At 39.6% G+C, this 25,370-nt stretch overlaps 2 protein-coding genes across 2 annotated transcripts; both read right to left on the reverse strand.

Annotated features, from left to right (window-relative positions):
• Positions 1-1,435: 1,435 nt before the first annotated feature.
• LOC103815251 (serpin B10-like) lies at positions 1,436-9,187 on the reverse strand. The gene is made up of 8 exons (XM_018926614.3): positions 9,007-9,187; positions 7,728-7,905; positions 6,624-6,737; positions 4,895-5,029; positions 4,424-4,541; positions 3,916-4,058; positions 3,193-3,348; positions 1,436-2,354 (listed from the first exon to the last, which is right to left on the reverse strand). The coding sequence occupies exons 2-8, from the start codon at positions 7,893-7,895 to the stop codon at positions 1,950-1,952; spliced, it is 1,239 nt and encodes a 412-aa protein (XP_018782159.1). The 5' UTR covers positions 7,896-7,905; positions 9,007-9,187; the 3' UTR covers positions 1,436-1,949.
• A 10,378-nt stretch (positions 9,188-19,565) lies between these two features.
• Positions 19,566-24,475, reverse strand: LOC103818828 (ovalbumin-like). The gene is made up of 7 exons (XM_009093261.4): positions 24,308-24,475; positions 23,622-23,672; positions 22,942-23,070; positions 22,173-22,290; positions 21,372-21,514; positions 21,042-21,197; positions 19,566-19,961 (listed from the first exon to the last, which is right to left on the reverse strand). Exons 1-7 carry the CDS (start codon positions 24,473-24,475, stop codon positions 19,566-19,568), a joined length of 1,161 nt encoding a protein of 386 aa, XP_009091509.3.
• Between the last annotated feature and the right edge of the window lie 895 nt (positions 24,476-25,370).

The following is a 25,370-nucleotide window of genomic DNA, read 5'->3' on the forward strand; positions in this document are numbered from 1 at the left end:
TTATGCAAGGCAGTGAAGAAATGCCAGAAATTAAACAAGTGCTAGTTTTAGGTAAGTCCTTCAGAAATCTGGATAGGAGAAAAGTCAATGAATGGTTAGGTGGTGAGAAAGCCCAAGCCAGGAGACTCCCAAGTACCAGAGATATATATTGTGAGCAAAATAGTTGCCTTTGCTAGTCAAGATGCAAGGAAGCCATACAGGCTGAGAAAGGGAAATGGCAAGGCAGAGTGGCTTTTGACAAGAGACAAAAAAAAAAAAAATTCGCACATATTAATTGAAAGAGACATCCAGAGATCAACCTCCTGCTTGGAGCAGGGCCATGAGTAGAAGGGTGAAGATTCCACAACATTTCCAGCACTGCTTTTCGCCCTGGGAGAAGGTTGTTCCCTAATGCACCACTCACTTTACATGTGTTGTGGCCACTGCCACTCAGTAATGATATGGCACTGCCAAAAGGACATCAACTGTGTCATCTTTGCAGCTATGCTTAAAATAGTGGAGGGAGAAAAGGTGACTCACATTTCCATTGACTTTAAAGGCCTGAGTGAGTTTATGTCCATGTTTTCATGGTTTTGTTCCTCCTTGGCCTTCCAGGTACGACTTTCTGTCTTTATTCCCAAGGTATATCAGGAAGTGCTTAAGAGGCCTATCCATGGGGACGTGCCACTCTTCCATGAGGTGAAGGAGGGCATGGCAGAATTGGACCTGAATGCACAGGGATCCAGTGTCATGTTTCATGACTGAGAGAGGCAGAAGGCATTTCTCTTGGGGCACTATAGGGATAAAGCACATGCTTCATAATACTTTTCCTGTGTCCCTTCCCATTTGGGAAGCAGAGCCAGAAGGGACCCTGGGAGCAGCCAACCCTGAATGAAAAGAGAAAGGATGCAGGGACAGACAGCAGTCTCTGCCAGGAAAAGGGAGTCCTGCTGTTTCAAGAAAATGTGTTTGTAGTAAGATGCTGTTGGTGTGAGCAAGTCTATTAAGAAACCTGGTTCTTTGTTCTCTATTGTGAATTCATATAGTCAGGAGCATTCCCTGCAAACATGCATGATTGATCAGGACACTCTCTTAGGAGAAAGAGCAGTGACGGGGGTAAATATGGCCTGGGAGATTCACATTCAGCTTTCAGAAAGCACTTATTGCCATTAGTATTACTTGTATTAGCTTTAGACTTGGTTCTCCCATTTGATCTTTCCTCAAACCAGTGTATAAGTGGCAAAGTAAAATGAGAGCAAAGCAGTACAGTGCTTGGCTGGACATAGTGCTGTAAGGGTGAAAGTTTACAAAGGAGAAGGCTGTGAGGCACATGTGTTTTATTTTCCTAGTTCTATAGTGTTGTTAAATATTTTCCAGTTGCTGTGGGAAAGAGATTAGGAATTAAATGTGTTAAACCCTTTTTGAGAAAAAAAAAAAAAAAAAACAAAAGCACCAGTATTAGGAACAAAGGTGGTTTTGCAGGTTTATTTCATTGCCAGTTCTGCCAGGCTGCAGAGTTGGTAAAAAACTGACAAGAATGTGGATGAGTAGCCTGCCTTGGGGATCAGCATGAGCTGAAACCAATGGAGATGCAGCAGCATTCTGCAAGCAGATTTTCCTGGGTTTTCGTCTTCTTAGATAGCAAAACTTTGAAATTACTGGTTGAGCTCAACTCAGTCTGTTCTGAATTGTGGAAATTCTGGTGCAGGAATTGCTAAAAAGACATAGTAATGTTCTTCTTTGCACAGTTTGGTACTTAGCATGTAGTGCTAGCATTTTGGGGTTCTTTGGCCAGGAAAATGAGCCAAAGGCATAAATTTGAGGTTATTTTTAATAAATACTCTCTTCTAACATTGAGAGATTTGTCAACAGTACAGGAAAATTAAGAAGTGCACAGGCTATTGAGATGTTGCTTGTGGTGTGTTTAGTTCACTTTTGTTGTTGCAATAACCTGTTTAGTAATTGAGTTTCTAGGGGGAAGAAAACCTTCCCAAGAAGAGGATAGTCTTGGTCTTGTTGTGCCTGATAAAGAAAAGGAAAGGGTGATCTGCCAAAAAGATGACAGTAGCACCAAGACTTCGTGATGCCAGTGTTGCTGAACTGGCAGCTGCTGCCTCTGTGCCTTCTTCATTGACTTCCAGGTAACACTTGTGGAAAACTTGTGACAAAAACAGATCACCAGTCTTGGACATTGCTGTAAAATCAGCTTGACCTTCTGTGAAGGCATCTTTTATCCCCATTCTGCTCAAAGTAGATTTGAGGTCATATTTCTCTTCTAATGTGAACCTGGGCAGATAAACTTCCATGTTCATTTCCTCCATTAGTTCTGGATTTGTCCATGCAGACAAGTTTTCAAAAGTCAATTCTCTTTCTAGCTGCAGTAAGTTAAAAAAAAAATCAGAAAATTAAAATATGTTCAAAAACGTGTGCCCTATGGGCTATTTCTTCTCTTAAATGGAGAACTTTTCAAGAGGTTGTAAATACAAGAAAAACAGTAATGAAACAACAGTTTGGAGATATTTTTAACTAAAGGAGAATGTTGTTCTATGGTATATCAATGCAATATTTGAAATGTTATCAGTAACTGTCAGGGATTATAGCAGATCTATGCTAGTCTGGCTGTTCTTCTGTTCCCAGGGCTGTCTTTCCCACATTTTAGAATTCACTTAAAAGAGCTTTCCCCTGCCCCCTACACTACACCTTAAAAATTAAAATTTCTTTCAGGTTTGTTACCCAAAGGCAGAATCAGGCTTTTTACAGAAGGTGGCAGTATCCATACATATTAGTTATGGACATTCTGGAATGTAACAGAGGCTGCCCAATTTTTGGTGGGTTTTTTTCCAGAATTAAATCATATCTGTCTGAATTGGTGTGGACAGTGGATCTCAACAGGGCTGGTTTTGTGTCCTTATTTTTGTTCTGCTGGAAAAGGGGCCATCTTACAGGGTTTGGGTAACCTGTTTCCAGGACTTAGGAGCTTTAGCAACCACAGACATGCTGGCTTCCAAGACTAAGAAATCTAGTCTGAGCTTCAAGAGCTTCAATCTCACAGTACTAGACCAGATTTGGGATTTGCTTTACCTTGAGCCTGATCAGTATCCTCCTTCTTAGAAACATGACTACAGCCTGGTCTTTTACCTCACACATGCTTTAAGTAAGTAAATAATGACCCTCTTACTTTTTCCCAGTATTTATGTTCTCAGTTTTTTTTACCTTTTGTAAGCCAGAGATGTCACTCGGTAGCAGGATGAACATGCTGAGATCATTATTGACATATGGAAGCTCAAGAACATCAGCCTGAACTGATTCTATGTAGTTTAAGTTAAATTTATCCCTCAGGTACATCATGGGCACTGGTTTAGTTGTATGCTGCAACAAATCAAATGGAATGTTTTACATTTGTACTCTGAACAGTAAAAGGACTAAGTCAAAGTAGTACAGTTTACTCTACAAGCTGCCCAATGTGTGTGAGACATCCTTATGGATAGGACACAGAACACAGGATCTTCAGAGGATCCCTGTAAGGCCCTGGAAAGGTACTGGGAGGCATGGCATGCTATCTGAGCTGTCTCAGATGACACCAGTTGTAGGAAACTGTATGCCACTCTGATTTGCTGAATGGTTAAAAGTTAAAATGTAAAGAACTAACCCATACAGTTTTGTTCTCTATTTTTTTCATGCCTTTGGAGAATTGAAGCTTTTTTGAAGTCAGCTTCTGGTAATTTACTTATGCCTCAGGGCCTGGTATGTGTGTGCAGTTTTAGCGCTGAAAGTGTGGTGAAATAAATATACTGACTACACTGTACATTTTAAATGAAACAACTGTACTGCCACATGGATTTAAAGGGTGACAGGATTTCTCCCTCCCCCTCCTCTCCCCCATCTTTTTCAGGTTTTTCTACCTGCAGTGTAGGAAATAGTGTAGTATTGCCATACCATGTTTATTCTGAAAGGCCTTTGCCTGGTAGCTGCAGCTTCAAACTTTGTTGCCCAGTTTCCTTTGAAGTAGAGTGCATTTATCAGGACTAGCCTGGTGAGTGAATCCATGGATCCAGGAGGCAGCAGATTCTGGATTTTACCTAGAGAAAACAGGGACATTCACACATCTGTGCAGTTTCACTGTTTCAGTCTAAGAGCTGGCACAGTTTCTAGGGATGTAAACCAGGGAAATTTTAAGTGCTGCCATAGCACTCATCTAGCTTGAGATTATTTGCAAATATGCAGTTACTGGGGTAATCTTGATTTACAAAGAAGAATAAGCCATATTCCTCACACACTGAGATGGAGGAAACTAATTTTAGTAAGAGCTTGTTGGTAGATGAGTAATTTATGAAACGTCTGATTTACCTTTCTGAGGCGAATTGTTTACCTGCCATGGGCCCTTTGGGCACAGAGAGGCCAAAATTACTCCTTTTTGATTTGGAGAGGAGAGGCGGGAACTCACCTTCAGTCTCTTGTTCAACACTGGAATTGATGTCTCTCCTGATGGCATCTGCTGCTCCCACAAAGTCGACTGATTGTGGCTCTGCACCGTAATATCTCTTGGCTAAAAATAAGTATTCCTGCAGGACAATAGAGACACCTGACTTAGGTTTGCTGCCTGCCAGTATGAGTACTACTACAGCCAGAGATGAAAATTACATGGGCACAAGCACAGTGTTTTCTCAAAGGAACAAAGTATTTTTTAGCTCGAATTTGAACATTCTCATCTAACTACATCTACAAATCACTCTGAGATTAGATACACATCCCAAAACCCTAAAGTCTAAGGAAAGGTATCATAGAAAATGTTAATGTTAAGGATAATAACATAATTTCCAAATGTAGCAAAAATATTTAAAAGCTTATAGCTTTTGTTGCCATAGATAGATCATGAAGACTAAATGACACTGCATAGTCTGGATAAAAGTCTTACCTTACTGAAAGGCAATGATTTTTCTCCATATAGCTGGTTGACACTTTTAAGTAGGTAGTTTCTAGTGGGCTGGTTGATTTCAAAGCTGAGTGCTTTAAATCCAGTATGGATATTATCTGATTTGCCAATCTCTGTCTTGGAGAAATAGAAATAAAAAGGACATTATTAATCTGTTGCATAAAAATCCTGTTTTTTTCCTTCACACAGATCCAAGTAAAGTATTTCTCTTTGGGTGACCTGTTATCTATAGAAGAGGTGCTCTAAAGTGGACATCTATTAAAAGAATAATTTTAAAGTATTAGAAGTTGCAGGTGTGGTATAGACACACATAGACACTCAGTGTGTGATTATGTCGGAATGCAAGTGTTTAGAGCCTGAATTATGTAAAATATTTAAAGGTTTATAAGTGGATATTGTAAAACTTTGGATATCCAGAAAACAAAAGAGAATAATTCTTAAACAATGTGTGAGATTTGGCTCTATCACTCCCTTAGTTTATGAAAGTAGTGTTACATGGAAGGTTTTCCCCTTAATTTCTTAATGTCTCACTTAATATTTTGTGGTTTGGGGTTTTTTTATGTTTCAGTAATTGCAGTAAATTCTCTATATTGAAGTGACAGGATTAAATGAATGTGGGTTCAGAGTCTCCAATGAGCTCAAGGAAGAAGCTGTCAATAAATTAAAAATCTGCATCTGTGCTGTATTCATCTCATCATTGTATCAGAATCAGAGGCACGAACAGACCCTTAAATCTCCAAATTGTTAGAGCCCATAGCACTACCCATAGGGCTACCCATAGCACTCTGTAATTCTTACAGTGAGGGCAAGTGTTACTCATGAGGAACAATCCCTTTCCTGTTCATACAGTGCAAATGAGATGTTGACATAACCCCTAAAATAAATCTTCCCACCACGGGATTTGGCTGTGGGACGCAGATCCATTCATCAAAACTAGCAACAGTTGGGGTTTTGTGGGCAGACTGCAGGGAAGCAGCTCAACCCCCTAGAGAATAAGGATGACGGGAAAGAGCAGGGAGAAGGGTGTGATATCACCATCTTTGAATTGTAAACTAGGAAAAAGCCTTTACTGACTCAGAGGGATTACATTTGCTCTTCTGTATTGTTCTGCTATGTTAAATTACATACAAATTGGGACAAAATGCCTGCCAATATGGCAAAGACTTATCTCAGGAATAAAATTATTCCCATTTCTCTTAGATTTTTGGTCTACTTTGGAAAATGCCAGCATGTAAATTTATATTGTTAATTTCTCAACTGAAATGGAGTATAATTTCTGAAACATATCAAGAATAGGTAGCCTGGAAAAGTTGATGTTCTGGTTTTCTTTGTCTTGATGCTGCAATCAAATGTGTGGAAGAGCATCTATTTTCTTGGGATTAGCTCTCTGAGGTAAGAACTGTGCTTGTTTTTGAATAGTAGTAGTTTGAGAAAAAAAAATTCTCCTCAGAGCTAAAGGAAAAAGATCAGAAGATCTATTGATCATCAAATATTAAATTTTGCAAATTTGAGGTTAGCTTATGCAATTCTGTGTAAAAGGAGGAAGCATGCAATAAGCATTGCATTAGGTCAAGGTATCACAATGCTGCACCAATTAATTTTGCACACTAAATCTGAGGAAGGCAAACATAAGCAAACACAAATGGGGAAGGAAAATACTGGAGAAAATGTGGCCATGTCCTTAGCTTGATCACCAGCTTGGGGGAGATACCTTTTGGAAACATGCATGTCGATTTGATAGACTCTCTTCTGTTCTGGCATAGACCTGCATTCTTATGGTTGTGGTGACATTTTTGGTTTCTTCAGCTTTGTTGAAGTGAAGCACCTGTAGTGGGAAAAGCAATAAGAAATGCAACAATAGAAAATTTGCCGTTTCAGCAAATTTTTTCATTCACATCGAGGTGACTGGTAATGAGGACAGTCAAGCTCAGATTTTATTCTGGGGTCCAGTCCTTACTAAATATGAAATCTTTGTCTAGGTCTCAATGCCCATGTGTACAAAATGGCTTGTGCAAACTAAGCTGAGGGCTGCAGAAGGAAACTTTTATGTACCTGGCCTTTGTTGAGGAATCTGCCTGCTTTGAGTTATGCCCTGGGATGACTTGTTAATACCTGGAAAGAGCCAATTACCCCCAGATGGAGTCTACCAAAGGAGAAGTCTTAATAAAGATCTGCTATGTGTCAAAAAGCCTGAAAAATGTGCAGGCAGTTCCATGCCTTAAATCCCTTTCTCTGGACTTGTTCACCTTAACCAGGCTACAAAGGGGTGCAAACAACCTTGGAGCACTTTTCAGAAGAGCTGAGTCTTTTGTTTTGTTTTGTTTTCCCTTCATCCTAAGAGAAGATCACTCCTTTTTTACCCTGCTGGGTCTCTTTCGTCTTATAAATCAGGAGTTAGATCACTGCAGGTGGGACAACTTCTGCCACAGCAGAAGCAAACTCACAATCCTCCCTTCCTCCAACAGAAGCTAATGCAGTTACCTGCATTAGGTGTTTAACAACCATGCATTGGGACTGTTCTCACTGTCCCCTGATGACGCTACGAGCTTTGAACAAGCGTGACTTGGCAATTTCAGTAAGTAATTTTGCCTGTAAAATACATACCCCAAAGAAAGGGTAGTCGTCTCAACATAGTTTTTCTCTAATCTTGTAGATATGGATTTATGTTTAGCAAAGTGTAAAACTTGAAACAACTGTAGAGGAGAGTCCTCAAAACTCTTTTCCTCTGTTTCAACACAGCAAATTTCTGGCATGTAGGACATTACTCCAAGAAATCAACCCTTCCAGACAGCTACTTTTTGAAGCCCAGACTCACCTTTGCCATCTGATCTGCAGTGTTGCCTTTGGCTCCCAAATAAACAGTAGCCAGGGCAGATGAAATACTCCAAGGAGAGAACAAAATATTCTTGTCCCCATCTTCCTGCAATTGCTGTTTGAAAAAGTCAAGAGCAAAGCTTGTGTTTGCTTTATTCAATGTATCCATTGTCCTGAAGCTGCACGGAAAGACAGAAAAGATGCTGTTAATGAACCACTAACTATGATTGCTATTTGTTTAAAGTTCCTCTTCACTGTTTGAACTTTTTTGTGATTAAAAGGCTTTCTAAAATTGCTTATGTAAATAATCAGAAGCATTAACTATTAGAAAGTCACAAAGTTCAGCATGTCCTGTTTCAATGATGGCAACAGCTATCATTTTTAGGGATGAACAAGCCTCTAGCTGTGTTTCATATTTCTTCACCAGGAAATTTATTGCACTGCCCTTTACAGCGTCTTGGAGTGATAGTTGATAGCAAATTTTGATTTTTTTTTGATTACTCAGCAAAGCCTGGGCTAGAGACCACTGAGAAACTGTCTCTTAGGACAAATTTTATGCTTCAATTTGTTCAAGAGTCTTTTGATGCTCATCTCTGTAGTGAACAAATACTCTGGTAAAAGGAGCAGTCAAACTTTTCCTTTAGGTCAAGACAAAACTCATCTTTCTATACTTGAGCAAGCACTGCCCCAACTATTGCATGCTAAGCATCCTGAATTACCTTTCTGACTTCTAAAAATGTCCTGAAACCCTGTTTTACAGCACTAGCCCAGATCCTAACTTCCCAGTTCTTCTGCAATAGAAGCTTTCTATATTCAGCAGACCACAAAGGCTGCTACTTGTTATTTGCCTTGCAGGTTTGGGTGAGGGTTCTAGTCAGGGACTAAGAGCTATTTTGGTTGGTATAGGATGGCATTAGAATAAAAGATAGTTTGTGACCCTAATAGCTTGCAAACTGGGAGCTAAACTGATAATTCTAAGCACTAAAGAGTACAAGAACAAATTACCTGACTTAGGCAAACACAATGGTTCTTAGTATGCTGTGATATATATGCTAGTCAGTGAGCTCTAGAAATTATAGAACTCTGGAATATAAGTTGTCTTCCTTCATATTTTTGAGACTCATCTTCTAGGCTATGCCTGTACAATCTTAGTTAATTACTTTCCCTGAGCATTAGTTGCTTCCAGTTCAGATACCTGCTTCCTTTTTTCCTATTTGTCAACAAAGTAACATCAGGCAAGCATAAGTAAAATAAATAGTATCTAGAAGTCATTACAGTACCTTGTTTGGTGTGGGAAGAAACACTGCTGCTCTGGGTGTCTCCAAGGTTTCTGCAGTTCACATGAAGGATAGGATGAATTTATAGTGCGCCTGGCCGGTTCTGCAAAGGTTCTTATGACTCATGACTCTGCAATGAAGTTTGCCCTATAGGCCACATCCCTGTGGGAGAACTGAATCACCTCAGAGTAGGATGTGAAGTGATGGTAAGAATGATACCATAGAAGAATTTTACAAAAGTGACTGCTTAAGTATTTCTATAAACACTTTTGTGGCAACAGGCTAGTAACAACTTGAACCCACACTACTTTGAACAATCTTTCCTTTGTGGTTTGGAGAGTTTAAAAAAAGGCAGTCACTGACCTACTTCTTCTATGGTTTCTATTACAGAATTTATCTCTGAGAAACAGACAGACAAAAAAAAAAAGAAAGGGACTTCTTATGTGTGAGTTTTTCTACTGTCTGCTTCCTTCTGAGAAAGTATTTGTCATTCCTGGTGGGTTTCTGTTTTGGAAAAATGGGTTTGGGTAATCCTGGAGGATTCTAAGACTGTACAGCCAGGGAAACTCTGTAACTGTGAGATAGGGAAGGTTAAAGCTCAGGCACCAGACCCTGACTTAGCAGTTGGCAACATCACTTGAACTTAGTGTGGGTCTTAGATTAGACTTTGTTTCTATTTCCCCATCCAGTCTGGAAGCTGCTTGACCCATGCCGCATGTCAGAGATCGATACCTTCTTTTCCATTCCAGAGATGAATATTTTGTCAAATTTTCTTTTTCTTCTTTCCTGGGCTACTAAAATATCTCCTTCCGTGATTTTCCTTGCAATCATGGTAGTCCTTCCTATATCTGTCTGTCCCTACTCTTGACTCCTAACTGAAACACCCTTTAAAATTCTACCTTGCCCTTTATTTAATTTTTTTCTCTCTGCACTGTTAATACCTCCACCTTGAAAACGTGAGTAGGAATTGGATACCTCCCCAACACTGAGCACGACTCACTCACGAAGTGTTTCCTCATCATAAACTGCCTTTGGAGAGCTTTCTTCTGATCTTCTATCCGTGAGCATACATTTAACATGGAGTTATGTTGTAGGGCAGAGGTTTCCTCTCATAATGAGGAATGAACCATGGAAATACCTACAAAATTTGGTGCAGGGCATAGGAGGGTACAGCTGAAAAGGATCCCTTGACAATAGTGAAACTTCTGTATCAATGTAACTTGGGAATTGAAAGCTTTGCTAAAGTTGCTTTCCTACCTGTGAGGAGCCACATTACTTTAACTGGATGGTGTTTACCTGCCCCTCAGATATTTTGAAATGGTAGCTATGCAAAAAGGGCATGTTTCAGTGTGAGTTGTAATTAGATGTATGTTACGTTTTGCAGAGAGCAGCATAGTGTAGGAGAGGTGATCACTGCAGAACTAATTGCACCCATAGTGCCTGGGAAAGTTGTAACCTGTTTACATTGGGCTTAAATGGTTTCCAAGGCATAAATGATTTGAGTAATCTTTGCAAATTTAACCCTGTTGTTGAAGAGTGATAGATACCTTGAAAAGACTTTATCCCTTAAAGCAATTGGTGTGGATTTTCTGCTTATAAAGTGGGGATGAACTTAATTTGCTAACTAGTGCTACTGCTTGCTGCCTTACAAGAAGTGACTGAGGTGTTCTGTTTAGACAGAAATGCTGGGTTAGGCTGAATGAGTGGTTTGTGCTTTTGCATAAGGTTTTACAGCTACCTTTTTAGAGCACCTCTTGAATGGCATGGGTGGTGGTTAGGACATGAAAATAAGAAAAACATACTGAGTAACTAAAATTATACTCATCTCAGAAGACAAAATATGCTTTATCAATGTGTTGGGTTGATAATATTTTCTAATATCCATTTAAATTAGCATCACTGGAGGACACAACTCACTGTGGGCTGCTACTGCTGACTCAGTAGCAGTGGTGCTCCCACTCCTTACTAAGTCAACACAGCAGCACACTAGGAGACTTATATTTGTGTTAGTAGTGTCCTTCCTGTGGGAAGTAAAGTAGTGTCCTTCCTGTGTTCCCTTTCACTGCAGTCATGCATGTTTCCATTTGGTTAGGGCAAATATTGGCAGGATACCAGCACCCTGGCCAGCTACATAAAAGCATTTTTTTTTCCTCCAGTTTCAGTGTAACTTTGCACACGTCATTTTGACTACACAGTGTGTTGCTCAGTTCATTAGTGCCTGGGTTCAGGAGTAGGTGATATGTTTGACGTCTGAACAGAACATTATAAAGTGCCCTATGAAGTTTCTTAAGGGTCTTGAGAAAAAGATTTGCTGTCACAGAAAAGTGGTAGCTTCTGCTCTCACACACTATTTTTAGGATACAACTTTCCATGGCCGGTTTTCATGCCCATTGGTAGCTTATTTTTACTATCAACTCTGTATAGCTCTCGGAAATCTGATTTAATTCACAACTAATTTGTTCAGGTAGATCAAAAGAAAAAGTGGTGTTTGAAGGAAAGCTCTTCAGTTTCCCTGACATCCTCAAGTGTTTTTTACAAGTACAAGCACTGTTTATTTACTTGGCAGGGAAGAACTTCTGATTCACCCAGCAAAGCACTCTATTCAAGTTTTTGACTCAGCCAGTTGGCCAGATTTTAAACATGAAAGGATTTTAAATACCTCCAACCCTTTAAAAAGACTTTAGGAGATACAAGAAGCATAGGGAAGAAAAGAGTTATGAAATATGCTAATATTTTAATCCCTTTGTAAGTGTGATTTTTTTTTTTGTTGCAGTTGTTTTAAATCTCAGTGTGATTTATTAAAAAACTGTAAGGAGGACAGGGGCAAAGAAATTGAGAAAATAGTAAGAGTGATAAGTGCTCTACTCTTCATTCATGTGGCCTCCCCTCGAATACTGTGTGTGGTTTTGGGCACCCCTATATGAAAAAGACATTGAGCTATTGGAGAGTGTCCAAAGAAGGGCCATGAGGATGGTGAAGGGCCTTGAGGGAAAGCCTTATCAGGAATAGCTGAGGTCACTTGTTCTGTTCAGCCTGGAGAAGAGGAGACTCAGGGGTGACCTCATTGTGGTCTTCAACATCCTCAGGAGGGGAAGTAGAGGGATAAATACTGATCTCTTCACTCTCATGACCGGAGGATGATTGGGCACTGGAACAGGATCCCCAGGGAAGTGGTCACAGCACTGAGTCTGTGCATTTGGACAACACTTGCAGGGCACACTGTATGGCTCTTGAGGTGTCCTCTGCAGGTTGGACTCAATGATCCTAGTTGGTCTCTTGTACCTCAGCATGATTCTATGACAAGAAACATAACATTTTCTGTGCTAAGGAGGGCTTTTTCCTGGGTGAAACTCTGTCATCGTGCTGTGCTGTAAAGGAATTTTATGTGTGATGCTAAGTTTTTATCAACCTGAAATCTCAAATAATTTTTAAGTTAAAGAGATATTAATTCTTTTAGTATCCTTTTTCCTTTTAAGTCTTTAGTTGATAATACACGTGTCTTTATTTTGAAACAAAGTAGATAGTGATCTGCTGTGCACCTCCTACAAGTAAATTTGCAAGCCTTCCCTTGCCAAGCAATCCTTGCTGACATACTGTAACACTATGTAAAACCTTATGAGTTCCCAAAGGGTGTGGTGAGGTTCCTGAATAAATATTATTGAGGCATTTTGTTCCACACCTGCAGAGGCAAAGGTGTGGTAAAATTTGACAGTCCCAGCAGAATTCCTCTTACTTCAATATTACTTCTACATGCGTTAGCTTAGGCACTGTAATTAATAAAGGCAATGTGTGTCCTGAGAAATTCTGCTCTGATAAGAAGCACGGCACTTCTGATAAAGAACTGGTTTGTATATCTGAAAAGGGGCAGTTTATCTGTGAATGAATATGCATACTGTTTCCACACGTGCAAGGGTGCAGTTTTCCTTTGAATGACTCAGGTAGTGAGCATTTTAAAAGTATCACAGGTCACAGATGACACCAAAAATATCAAAAGTGACCTGAATTTCTCATCCATGATACACAGTTCTGCATTATGAGTCATGACGTATGTGTGGCTTGTGTGCACTTTGGCTGAAACTTGTCATTTTTCCAAAGAAATCTCTCAAAGGGTGGAATTGTATGTCAGCTGCACAAATACTGAATCAGAAAGCTGATCCCATCTTCCCCTTCCAGTGCTATCATGAAGGATGTGCCACATTATGAGGTGAAGGATGTGAATATCAAGTCAGTGTATCTTCAATACACATTTCTAAACAGGTGCCCATCCTAAACAGGAGCCTTGTGCTGATGTGTCAGAGCAGAATATAGAGGAACGACTCTCTTTTAAGAAAGCCATTTAGATATTTGTTCTGTTCTTCTTACAGTTTGATTGCAGATATTCTTGCTTGGTGGAAAGACCTGGAGTTTCCCAAGACAGTTGGTGTTTTCAGGAGTTTCATCCAGAGAATTTTCCCAATAAACACTTGAGGAGGTGTAGAGAAAATCTTTGCTATTTGTTGATCTTGTTGGCACTTGCTGCCCCTTCACAGTTTCATGCTTTTTAGGCTAATCTTGGAACTGATCTAAACTACGTACTTAAGTGCACATACAGCAGCATTTGTGCTTTGTCCTGGAAGAGGGAGACGCAAAAATGGTGGCTTGGACTGGAATTCCTTCTTTGGATTGTCAGGGACCTCGGAAGGTGTTGTGTCATAAGCATCACTTGAACATGTCTCATCAATGCCTTTGCCATTACATCTTTCCATCTCTCACATTCCCACCTGTTGCACAAAGGATCTCAATCTCTTGAGATTTGCATGGTTCAAGTTCTTAAGCTTTTCACAACCAAGGAGAAACTAATGACCTGATACTTGACAATATGAGATGATCTCATGTTCATTTCTGCTCTCTGGTAAAATTAGATGGAAAGCCTTCATTTTGTTCCTCAAACTTTTGTAAGAGTGGCAAAGTGTGAACTTGCAGGGTATTGCACTGAAGACCTTCTTTTAAACTACTCTGATGAACATCTGCTCTTTACCAAAGCATTTCCAAATTCTTTTGATTCAACTGTAAGAAGATCTTCATGGCTCTATTATCATTTGTACTGATATCTGTGGCTGTTTTAGCCACAGATATCAGTACAAATGAAAGCCAAAAGCAGAACTCTGTGTAGTTTAAATCTAGTGCAGTAGTCCCTTTCAATTGCTTTAGACTTTTCTTTCTTCTTGGTGTATCACCCTTACTTTTTTAGACCTTTGGCTTAATCTTCCTTAATATCCTTTATCTTTTTTAATATCCCTTGCTTCTGTGGTTGCTAATTTCTTGTCTGGTAACATAGACAGACCAACACATAGGTCAAGACCGACTTAAATTCAGTGGAAAAGAGGCAAGATCAGGCTAAGGAAAGTTACCAGAAGATGTGTAAGGAAAGGCAGAGCAATGGCTCCCTGTTTGTGGCTGGAGGAAGGGCCTCTCCCATCACCTCATGCAGATGCAGCTTGGCCTCTGTAGCTGACACAGCATAATTTCATAGCAGATGGTCCCTCCAGGCAGTAGGAGGGGTAAACTGTCCTCCCACTTTTTTCCTTTCCCTGACATTTCTCCTCTTAGAATCAAGCCTTGGCTCCAGCCCTGCCCTCTTCCCTCACTACCCACAGAAGTAAAGATTGCTGAAGGGCAAGGAGGAAAAAGGAGGGCATGGTAAGGGTGGAGATAGTCAGCTCCTTGGGGAAAGATGGTTAATGAACCACATCCAAGGGAAATGAGGCAGAATAAAAGAGAAAAGAGGGAAGGGGAAAGAGGAACTGCTCCTGCATACAGCCCTGTGAAGTTCAGTGATTCCTCCTCTGCCCCTTTAATCTGTAATTCCATTCCTTACAAAAACACATCTGTCACCTCACAATTCTCCCACTCCTTGTTGGTGTCTTATCAGAGTGACTAAATTGGAATTTTATCTGTGTGACTAAGAGGTCAGCCTTCCTTGTAAGGATTTGCTCACTTCTAGGAACCTTTTCCTGTTCTCTGAAGGTGCCACTTACAGAAATTCATTGTTTGCCTGCTGTGGGATGCTATTGCTAGCATTTAGAAAAAGTAGGAAAGTGATGAATGAGTTAAAGAAATAAGAGCATAAAATTAGTTTGGATTTTTTTTTTTCCTGGGAGTAGAATGCAATTTGAGACTGTTCCTTTCACAAGACTGTTGGACTATATGGTATTAAACTCTTTTTCTTGGGAAGTTCAATACTGTAACAACAAGGAAATAGAGGCCAGGTGCAAACAATATCCCAGTGATATTGCCAAATAATAAAATGTAGATAAAGTATAAATTATGCTTCTGGACTAAAAGTGCGTAGCATGAAGCTATCTATTATCTCACTTCTGTTCCTAGTCATTGTTAGGAACAATGGAATTTCCTAGGAATTTCCTGTTCACATGGTTGACTAAAGACTCCTTGGGATTTTCAGAGGTATTCTGCATTCTCCAAGAGTTTTAAAGTAAGGGAATATAGTGAGAGCTTTGTGGACTGAACATGTGTCACCGACATGTTTTATGAAAAACCCTTTCCTTAGGATTCTTTCCTCCTGAGAAGCAGAGAGGCCTCAGGAGCAAAATGTAAACAATGATTATCTGCTGCTGTGGAATGCAACGGGTGGATCTGTGATTGGTCTCATCTGGTTGTTTCTAATTAATAGCCAATCGCAGTCCAGCTGTCCAGACCATCTCGGTCAGAGACAAGCCTTTCTTATTCATTCCTTTTCTATTCTTACCTAGCCTTCTGATTAAATCCTTTCTTCTATTCTTTTAGTATAGTTTTAATATAATATATATCATAAAATAATTAATCAAGACTTCTGAAACATGGAGTCAAGATTCTTGTCTCTTCCCTCATCCTAAGACCCCCTTCAAACGTTGTCACAAATGGTGACCCCGAGGAAAGAACCACCACAGACATGAGAGAATCAAAATGAAGGAACTGGTGAGGCTCATTTTCACATGTGGCCGTCTCTCATTTGGTGAGAGAAAACTAAGCTGGCTAGATAGTCTATACTACTTCTACATTAGTAATATCTGGATTTATGTTTAAAATTAAATTTGGGGAACTTTGTGTTCCCCAAATTTAAAGATACGCAACATTTGGCTGGGAAGGGCCCTGATGTGTTTCTGAAGTTAAGACCAGGTGACTGTCATCTGCCCATTTCAACACAAGCTACTCTCTAACTCCGTGAACTTCAGGAGGCCAAATTTTGCAAATAACTGACTTTGTTCAACCAAGCAATATTACTTGCATTTTTATGTATTAGAACAGTTATTACTGGAATAACCAGTAAGGCCCCAGGCTCAAATTCTGTCATGTCTATGGAATTATCTTCCCATTGTCAGGCCACAAGAAAGCAAGCAAGTGTGGTCTTGTATCAACACAACAAACTCACTAATCCTTTGAATGCACGCTTGAAATTACAAATATATGTGGGGTGTGGTGGTAGAGCAATAAAAGTCTCTAATGATAGATCCTAAAGCTGTGAGTATGAGCCTTCTTCTATACTTGTGCTGAAAGACATTCTGTGGGCAAACAAGAACATAATCCACCTGTACTTCATGACACAGCAGAAAGATAAAGTCTGTAGGACATGATGCTAACTATTTTGCTTTGAGGATGGTGAGATGAAGCTGTAGCCTCATTTGTTGGCACAAAGGAGAGGGTTTGTTCCTCTGAGCTTTTGTTCCTCTGATGCTGAGTGGAGGAGGTCTGATATCTGGCACATAGCTTGGGGTTAGATCCAGGCAGGTTCCTCTAGGGGCCTGTACTTTGGGTGCCTGTTATTACAGAAGCTACAGTACCTCAGATGTGGAAGGCTATCTTCAAGCATTCAAACAAATATTTCTCTATCTGGGATCTGAGGATTCCAGCATCCATTCCTTAATGGGGGTATGATTTGGCAAATTCCAAAATACTTTCTGAACTGGGAACACATGGAGTTGTTTTTTTTCTTTTAAGGAAGTGACTACTGAGGACAAGAATATGATTGCTTGTTGCTGTGCTGGCAGCTAAGTCAACAGAAATCAGGAGGTAGCACTGAAAATATCTGTCTACATACTGGAGCAGATGGACTTATTTGTGTCTTCTGTTTGTGAAGAAGTAAGCTTTATTTGATAAAAACTTAAACAGCCTGGAAATATTGTAGTTTTAGAAAACATTTGCTGAAATTTAAGTGTCCTTGGGAATTTAGGTGCCCTATTTCCATGACCAGATCAACAGAAACTCTAGGACTATCATAAACACACTGTTAGCTCTCTTGCAGTAAGTTTCCCCATTGTTATCTCTTGATCAGCAATCAGCTAAGATAAAAGAAAGTGAAGGAATATATTTGAACTGTTTACATACCAGTGAAGGTGGTGTCATGTTATCTTTGTTCTTTTGCAAGATCATCTTTGCTACCATCAAGTCATGTCCCCGAGGTCCTGCCAAAGTATGTGTTATTTTGGAGGATGAGGCAGGGGAATCAAAAGCAAGTAGAACAAGTAAATATTGTGTGGTAGAACTGAAAAAACATTCCACCACAGTTCTCCCAACACTGGTGCTATACTGTATATACTGGAATCAGGAAAGAGCATAGCCTTCTTCCAGTAACTGGACTGCCAAATTTTTTCTGTTTCACTCTCCTGGTGCTTTTTTGTGACAGTTCCTCACAGTTCTGTTTCCTTTCTTGCTTCAGTATCAAAGAGATGAATAATTAATTCCAGAGAAAAACTATAACTCACCGTAGACATTCCATCTCCTAGCATGGTTATTCTCTTTAGCTTCTGAATAAAAGCCCATAAAGCTTTGTAAACACACCATGAAGATAAGTAAAAAGCTCCTTCCCATTTCTCATTCCCCTGTATTCCCTGAGGCAATGCTTTGTCTCAGTGGCATGTAGATTCTGCACATATCCAGCTGCCTTTCAGACTGCTTATCAACTGCTGTTTCAGAGAAACTGGATGAATCATGTTTTGTGCAAAAATTGTTGCATCTGACTAGTTTGAGTAGTATGCATGAGGGAGTATGGGTCACACAGGTCCCTTCCTGGCAGAAAATTGGTTTGAATATTCTGTCTTAGGCCAGAGTTATGACAGACTCATTCCTAACATCTCTGGAATCAATGAACCAACTCAGGCAGAAAAATTGCAAAAACACAGAATATTTCAAGTTGGAAGGAACTCATAAGGATCATTGAGTCCAACTCCCTGCTCCTCACAGAACTATCTATAAATAAACCATATGACTAAGAGCATTGTCCTGATGCTGCTTGAACCCTAACAGGCATGGCACAATAACCGCTTTCCTGGGAAAGCCTGTTCCAGTGACCAGCCCTCTGCATGAAGAAACTTTTCCTAATGTCCGATCCTGGAACAGCCTCATTCCATTTCCTCATGCCCTTGCTGGTAACCAGATAGAGAGCAGCACCTCCCCCTCCCCTGCCCCCAGTAGGATGAGATGAGGTCACCCCTCAGCCTCCTCTACTCCAAGCTGAACAAGCCAAGTGACCTCAGACATTCCTTGTAAGTTTTGCTCTTGAGAGCTTTCACCATTTCAATCCCCTTCCTCTGCACTCTTAGTGTGATGTTCTTCTTATACAGTAGCACCCAGAACTGCCCCCAGCCCTGGAGGTGAGGCTGCCCTGGTGCAGAGCAGGGACAATCCCTTCCCTTGCCTGGCTGGCCATGCTGTGCCTTATTCCCCCCTGGACACCCCAGCTTAGCCCCCCTGGCTGCCAGGGCACTGCTGACTCATGTTCAACTTTCCATCCACCCAAAGCTGCAGATTTATACACATAACCAGGATTACCCTGTCCCAGGTGCATTTTAAATACTCCAAATGAAAGCATTTGCTTAAGTTTTTATTATGATTAAAGGAACAGACGTGTACCTCCACAAGACCCATTGTATACAAGGATAGGATACATGGAGAAAATTTGAATAGCAACCTGCAAAACCACCACACTTGGTCATGATGATTGATCTAAAAAGGCTTAAGAAGAAATATTAATTACAAAATTTCTATAATGCATTCTTAGAAAGGGAGAAAGAGCCGTGCAGTATCAGGGGTAGAAATAAAAACCAATTGCTTTGTCAGAGTAGGTATGCTTGGTAGTAGTTTAGAGTTTAATTTAGGAAATTTTGAGTGACTTATTCCAGGGGAGTCACCATGAAATTTGTCTGTAGAGAAACCTGGCTCAGTTAGAAGACTGCATTTTTTCCCAAAAAAGATGATGTGTTTTTTCAGTGTGATGATTCAGCACTATTATTGTTAAATTGCACCAGGAACATCTCTGTTAATGCTCATGTTTTCTTTGGGTCAGATTTTCATTCCTTTAACTCTTCATCTATGAGTAAATAATAATACTTAGCCCAAAGGAAAGGGAAAGGGCCTCTGCTTTCCAGGCAAAATTTAAAATTTCTCTTAACTTTTTTTTTTTCTTAATCAAGCATTCTGGTTTTAGAAAATATAGATAAAAGTGAAAGTTTGTGTTTCTTTTTACCCTTGATACTGCAGCACTTTGGATCTTGCTGTGAGGGACAGAAACTCTTTCAGCTTTTCGCTCTTTAAGGGGAAAAGCATCTGCCAAAGAACAAGATGCTGTCACTTGGGTTGTGCTTGATCCAGAAGAGGAATGGGTGGTCAGCTCTAATCTCTTCAGAGACACTTGTGTCATCTACCCCAGCTCCTGATGAGCGCACCACCTTACTGCCTGCTTCAGAGATCTCCACAAATGCCTCATGGAATGCTCCAGACACCTTCAGGCTCTGTGCTGAAGAGATGCCAGAGAGATTGGCTGATGAGCTGAACAGGTCGGTGATGCCCAAGGATTTTAAGACAGATGTGAGGTTATATTTCTCCTCAATCCTCATGCGGGGGAGATAAACTTTAATTTTCCTCTCTTCCATCTTTCTAGAACTGGTCCACTCCTTGAGATTTTCAACAGTGATTGCAGTCTCAAGCTGCAAGGAAACAAACAAATTAGATCTCTGGGATGAGAGCACAACCCCTTTTGTAGCAATGCAGTACCATTAGTGTTTTTTTTCTCTTAAACTGACTGCTTTTCTTATTTTCTGGGTATATATGGATCAACATATCTAGAAGAAGAAAGCAAACCATGACGGTCTCTTCTCTGTCCTGCTTCCTATTTCTTTAATAGGCTCACTGGCAATTTATAGTCTTGACTAGATGGCTACTCAGCAAATTTCCCAAAGCTCTTGCCAATTTATCTTTTCTTCAGAAATATATTCCCGAAGTCATTCTGTGCTTATGAATTGTAAGCTGTTTATATTGAAGACCTCCAAGTAAGGAAGTGTTAAAGGTTTTACTAGTACCTGAAGTATCTAGAGGCATTTGAACACAGCCAAATTTCTTCAGTAATAAATGAGCTATCAGTTATTACTGAAGAAATTTAGCTGTGTTCAAATGACTTTTTATTTTTATAATTTAGGTTCTTAGAGTTAGTGTGCAATCATTTCAATGAACTTGGATTTATTGCCTAACTTTTCCTATTCAAACTGCATTCCTACTAATGGCTATATTCTTTTCATACCAACAGTAATAAGTCATGTATGCTTTGCTTTCTGAAATCGCTTTAACCATTCCAGAACTCATATTCAATTTTTAGATAGTTTACTTTTTGAAGACATGAAGGAAACATGTTGAAGGCTGTCAAACCATTCAATAATTACAAATACTCAAGCTAAGATGAACTTCCCAGTAAGTTCCTCAGTATGCAGAAATTGAAATATAAAAGCTTTGGAGCTCAAGGTGCTGGAGTAACACCTGCTTATCAGAGTAGAATCTGTTCTGCAGTGACAAAAATTTAGCCCATTAAAGCAGTTGCTTAGCAATCCATCCTTGCACAAACTTTTGCAGGACCACTGAGACAGCTGCGTGCCTCTATGCAACAATCCCATGCTGCCAATATTCAGATCTGTGCTGGGGATGTCCTTTAAGATAACTTTATTGTGAAGAGCTTCTTTGCACCTAAAATTTCACTGTGTTTATGGTTTTCTGAAACCCAGGTGCCAGGGCCGTACCTGCTCCAGGCCGGAGATGTCATCAGGCAACAGCACCCACAGGCTCAGCCGCCCACTGGCATATGGAAGCTCCAGGATTCTGCATTTCTCAGAAGGGATCTCTGCCACTTTAAATGTACCAGTCTGAGACATCATCTGCACAGGTTTGCTTTCTTGCTGCAAAACCAAAGAACATATAGTTTTCAGAAAGATTATTCCTGGAGTGTAGAAATGCCTATTTATGTTTAAAGCTCATGATTGCTCCTTTTCAAGAAGATTGTACAGCAACTTGTCAACTCCCTTCATAAATTCTAGAACATGACGCCTTTAAAGTGATGTAGGCCCGCATACCTCAGAAATTCTGAAAGGAGCTGTCTGGGTATCTTCTTCCTTAAATGCTTTCTCCCACAATCCCTTGAAGTAGATGGCACTGACCAGGACCATGTCAGTTTGTGAACTCACAGAGCTTGGTTGAAGGATATTTTTGATAGACCCTTTCAAAATGCACAGGAAAAGAGAACATGTATAATACATCTGTGTATAACACATCTTACTTGACAATTTCAACATTAAATGGAAGGTAAAGAATTTGTGGGAAGGAGAATGTAGGGCAAGGACAAAGAACATTGCTTTGGTTTTGTAGCTGTTATCTTGTAGTTCCAAGGTTGATTTGCTTACTGGCAAATGGTTGTTTCTCTCCCTATAAAGAATTATAGTGAGAGATATAAAATCCAGAGATTTACTTGATACAAAATTAGCGTATTTTGTGTCAACAGGAAGAATCATTGGAACCTTGTATCCCAGCCAAACATTTAATATTTTTTTGCATCAAATAGAAGTTGAAACATTGGTGTCAAACTATTTGCCAATGTGTAAAAAGTGTATTTTAGTGCTGTCCCTTTTATCAGGACTGGAAATGTTACATATCCACAAAGCCTCTACAGATAGAGAGAGTCCTCTAACAGGGATGTGTCTGAGGAAAAAGAAATTGTTAGGTGATAGTTCTGTATCTGGGGTCTGATCTCTTATCCAGGAAAAGGAGCAGAGGGAGACATTTTGGTTTTTCAGCACCTGGCTTAAATGCTCTCACATGTTGTTCAAGCATGGTGGCAGAAGGGAAAATATCTATGCTGACATTTGGCTTCCTCTTACCATTTGTCTGACTTTCAACCCAGGAATTTATGAGCTCTCTGGATTTTTCTGCAGCTGTTTGAAAGCTGATAGATTCCAAACCTCCCTTATACAGTCCCTTCACACATTGAATGTATTCCTGCAAAGAAAGAGATGCCATTTTCAGATCAGAATGACAAAGCATTTTTCAGATGTAAAAGGCAAGAATGAAATGAAGAGATATGAGCAATCTGCTTATTAAGGCTAATCAGTAAACTATGAGCTATTTCATAAGCATTTTAGGATTTGACATGCATTGTTTCAAGCAAGAGTATATGCCCACATTTTCAAAAAATATTTTCCAAAACTGAGTTTAATCTAAAACCAACATTAATTTCAGTTAAGTATGGGGTTTTTATTCTCTTTGCCCACTTTTAATTTTCTTTTTTTTTTTTTTTTTGCAATGGTATTCTCCTTGAATTTCAAATTAAATGTTCCTTTCAATGGGAAACCTTGGAATTTTTTTGAGAACCTGAAGGTTTTTTTCAGGTTTGTTTTCCAAGTTGAGGAAACAGTTGGAGTTGTCTATTAATTATACCTTGACTTGATTGGATCTTTATTGTACTTCGCACAAACTTCTTTTTGGCTAGTCACATTTTTTCTCAAGACTTTCGGGGGTTAGGCCTGTGATAGATAGAATCTTTCCACATGGAAGAAAATTTCTTTAGCAGACCCTACACTTCTGACAGTGCTTTTAGCATTATAGAAAGTTACAGTTGTGACATTCAGATCAGATCTTAAAGCAACTCACCGGCAGAATTGGGTATTTCTCTTCAGCATAAAGTCTGCTGGCGATGCTGATCGAATAATTGTCACTTGGTTTGGTGATTTGGCTGACGATGTCCTTAAGTGAAGTGTAGGTGCTCGCAGATGTGCCACACTGATTGCCATGAATACAAATAAGAAAACAGATGATGTTACCCTAGTTTTAATGGTGAGTAGGTATTATATACTATATGAAAGGAGTATTGTAGTTCCGATGCTTCTGCTTATAAAATTGTTCATCCTATGCTGATGTAGTAATTTTGTAATGTATATAATTCGCTGCTGGTTTTCAACTGCAATTTCCTCATACCATTTGGGGGGGGCTTTTAATTTTCTGCTACAGTAATCTAGCTTCAGCAGATCAGTTCCCAACCAGTTCTGTTTAACCACTAGCACCCAGCTACTTTGCCTAATTATACAAATATCTATAATTTCCCCCTATTGGCCCAATATTATGGTGATGGGTTTTATTTTATGCTTGCTCTGAATACTCTGTTGCCTGCCTTCTCTGCTCATTCTTATGAATGAAGTGTTCCCCCAAATGCTGGATGAAGAGCACTAGCTGCACATTGGAGTAGGGTTGGAACTGCTACAAGACTGCATTATCTGATAGATTTTGCTCCCAGGAGAAACTGACATAGAGAAGGGATTAAATTGTTTCTGTACCTGAGATTCAGTACTCTCTCCAAATCCTGGGATTTTATCAAGGTGGATAGCCTGTAATTAAGAGTAACAGTAGTTGAAATAATTGGTATGACAAGAAAAAGGTTATGCAACTGAGATTAACACATCATGTTTGAAGCAAACCTATTGACTGAGAATGACTCAAAAAGTGCAATCTATCTGTACCATCTCTGAATAGCCATGCATACTGTTGCCTGCTTAGATGATCTTTTTTTTCTACTGAGCATCTAGGATTCAGCTCCAGTGTGTGCTACCAATAATGTCAACCTTCTTGTAGGTAACAAGCCAGCCACTCTCTGTGAAGATAGTGAGAGCTGTAGGAAACACATGAAGCACTTTGCAGTCTGTGAATGTTTTGGCTTTTTCCCTATAGATTTTATCTCCTTTCCCTATTCCAAAAAAAAAAAAGTGTTGCTAGAATGTATGTTTGTCTTTGAGAATTCTGATGCTAAACTATGATAAAATTTAAATCCAGTCTCAAGATTTTGGGCCGATGCCTTTATTTAGCATTGTGAGAGTTTTAGGTAGCCACAGCTTTTGAAAACTCTGGATCCACATTTTGGTAACTCTGGATCCACATTTTTTAGCCTCTGAGGGACATTATCATATCATTAAGGGCTGTGGCTCTGTTGAGCATCAGGAGGTTTAAATCCTTAATGTAGTCTCACCTTCTCTATCTGAGCTCTGGTGTTATCTTTTGCACCTATGTAGACCATGGAGAGGGTTGAAATGATGAGCAGAGGGGAGTAGCAGACATTCTCCTGGACACTCTGGCTTCTCAGCTCCCTGAATATGTCACAGCAAACTTCTGTGCTCACTGGACCGATGGAGGCCATTGTGCAGCAGTATTGCCTAGAGCAAAGAGCAGAAGTACAGTAGCAATGTAATTATGGGAATAGCATACACACACAACACATGCACTTTAATAGGAATTTTCAGGCTATAAAGTATAAACAAGTAATTTGGAAATCATTCTATGTCTGTTGCTATGCTCACCTCTCATGTGTGTTAGAAAGTGTTTTCACAAATCTGTTTCCTTCTGCATTTCTATATATTCACCTTTTTTAACAGTTCCTCAGAGCTCTGGAATCTGTATGTGATTTCTGTTTACCTTTTCAAAGAAGTCAAATAACAATTGCCTGTACTTATTTTCATTCATTGAAGGCTACAATTCCTTAATACTTTGTAGTACCTTGATGAAAAAAAGAAAATATTATCTCTTTCATATACTTGCAAATATAAACTTTCATATACTGGACATTTAAGTGCAAATTGTATTTCCATTTAATTTAGGTCTGGGCAAATAAAGGTAAAGGCAGAGGCTAGCTATTTTTATTTTCCAATGTAGTAGTAGTATAGTATCTATTTGTAGCACAGTACTTACTGGGTAGATCCTCAAAGGCCTGTAGCTTACCCTTGTTTTAGTAATGGAAGCATGGACAGGCAGTATAATTTGTCTAAGGTCACCGAATCTAGGAGCAAGACTGATGCACAAAATTCATGTCTCATTGTATTGTGCTTTCAGATATAGTTTGCTTTGCGTAAACATGCTATGTTTTCTCAGACTATAACCTGTCTGAGAAATTAAATTGCTGCTTTTCAAAATCCAGCTCCTTATGTAGGAGCTAAATGCTAGGATCTCAAGTTTCTCCTTATAGTGTTAAATTCCACCAAAGTGTTTTGTGACTGGCCTCTTGGATATACACATACAGACACACACATTTTTCTCTC

This window comes from Serinus canaria, chromosome 2 (genome assembly GCF_022539315.1).
Source record: "Serinus canaria isolate serCan28SL12 chromosome 2, serCan2020, whole genome shotgun sequence".
NCBI lineage: Eukaryota > Metazoa > Chordata > Aves > Passeriformes > Fringillidae > Serinus > Serinus canaria.

What these genes read in the sequence shown, in the direction of transcription:
- LOC103815251 (XM_018926614.3), bottom strand. Translation starts at nt 7,895, where the DNA reads ATGGATACATTGAATAAAGCAAACACAAGCTTTGCTCTTGACTTTTTC. An exon ending in CTGCAGATCAGATGGCAAAG is followed by an intron (nt 6,738 to 7,727) that starts GTGAGTCTGGGC and finishes TTCCCACTACAG; the next exon opens with GTGCTTCACTTCAACAAAGC. An exon ending in ACATCTCTGGCTTACAAAAG is followed by an intron (nt 2,355 to 3,192) that starts GTAAAAAAAACT and finishes AACTTACTGCAG; the next exon opens with CTAGAAAGAGAATTGACTTT.
- LOC103818828 (XM_009093261.4), bottom strand. Translation starts at nt 24,475, where the DNA reads ATGGCCTCCATCGGTCCAGTGAGCACAGAAGTTTGCTGTGACATATTC. An exon ending in GGTTGAAAGTCAGACAAATG is followed by an intron (nt 21,515 to 22,172) that starts GTAAGAGGAAGC and finishes GCATTTTGAAAG; the next exon opens with GGTCTATCAAAAATATCCTT. An exon ending in CTCCTTTCAGAATTTCTGAG is followed by an intron (nt 21,198 to 21,371) that starts GTATGCGGGCCT and finishes TTGGTTTTGCAG; the next exon opens with CAAGAAAGCAAACCTGTGCA.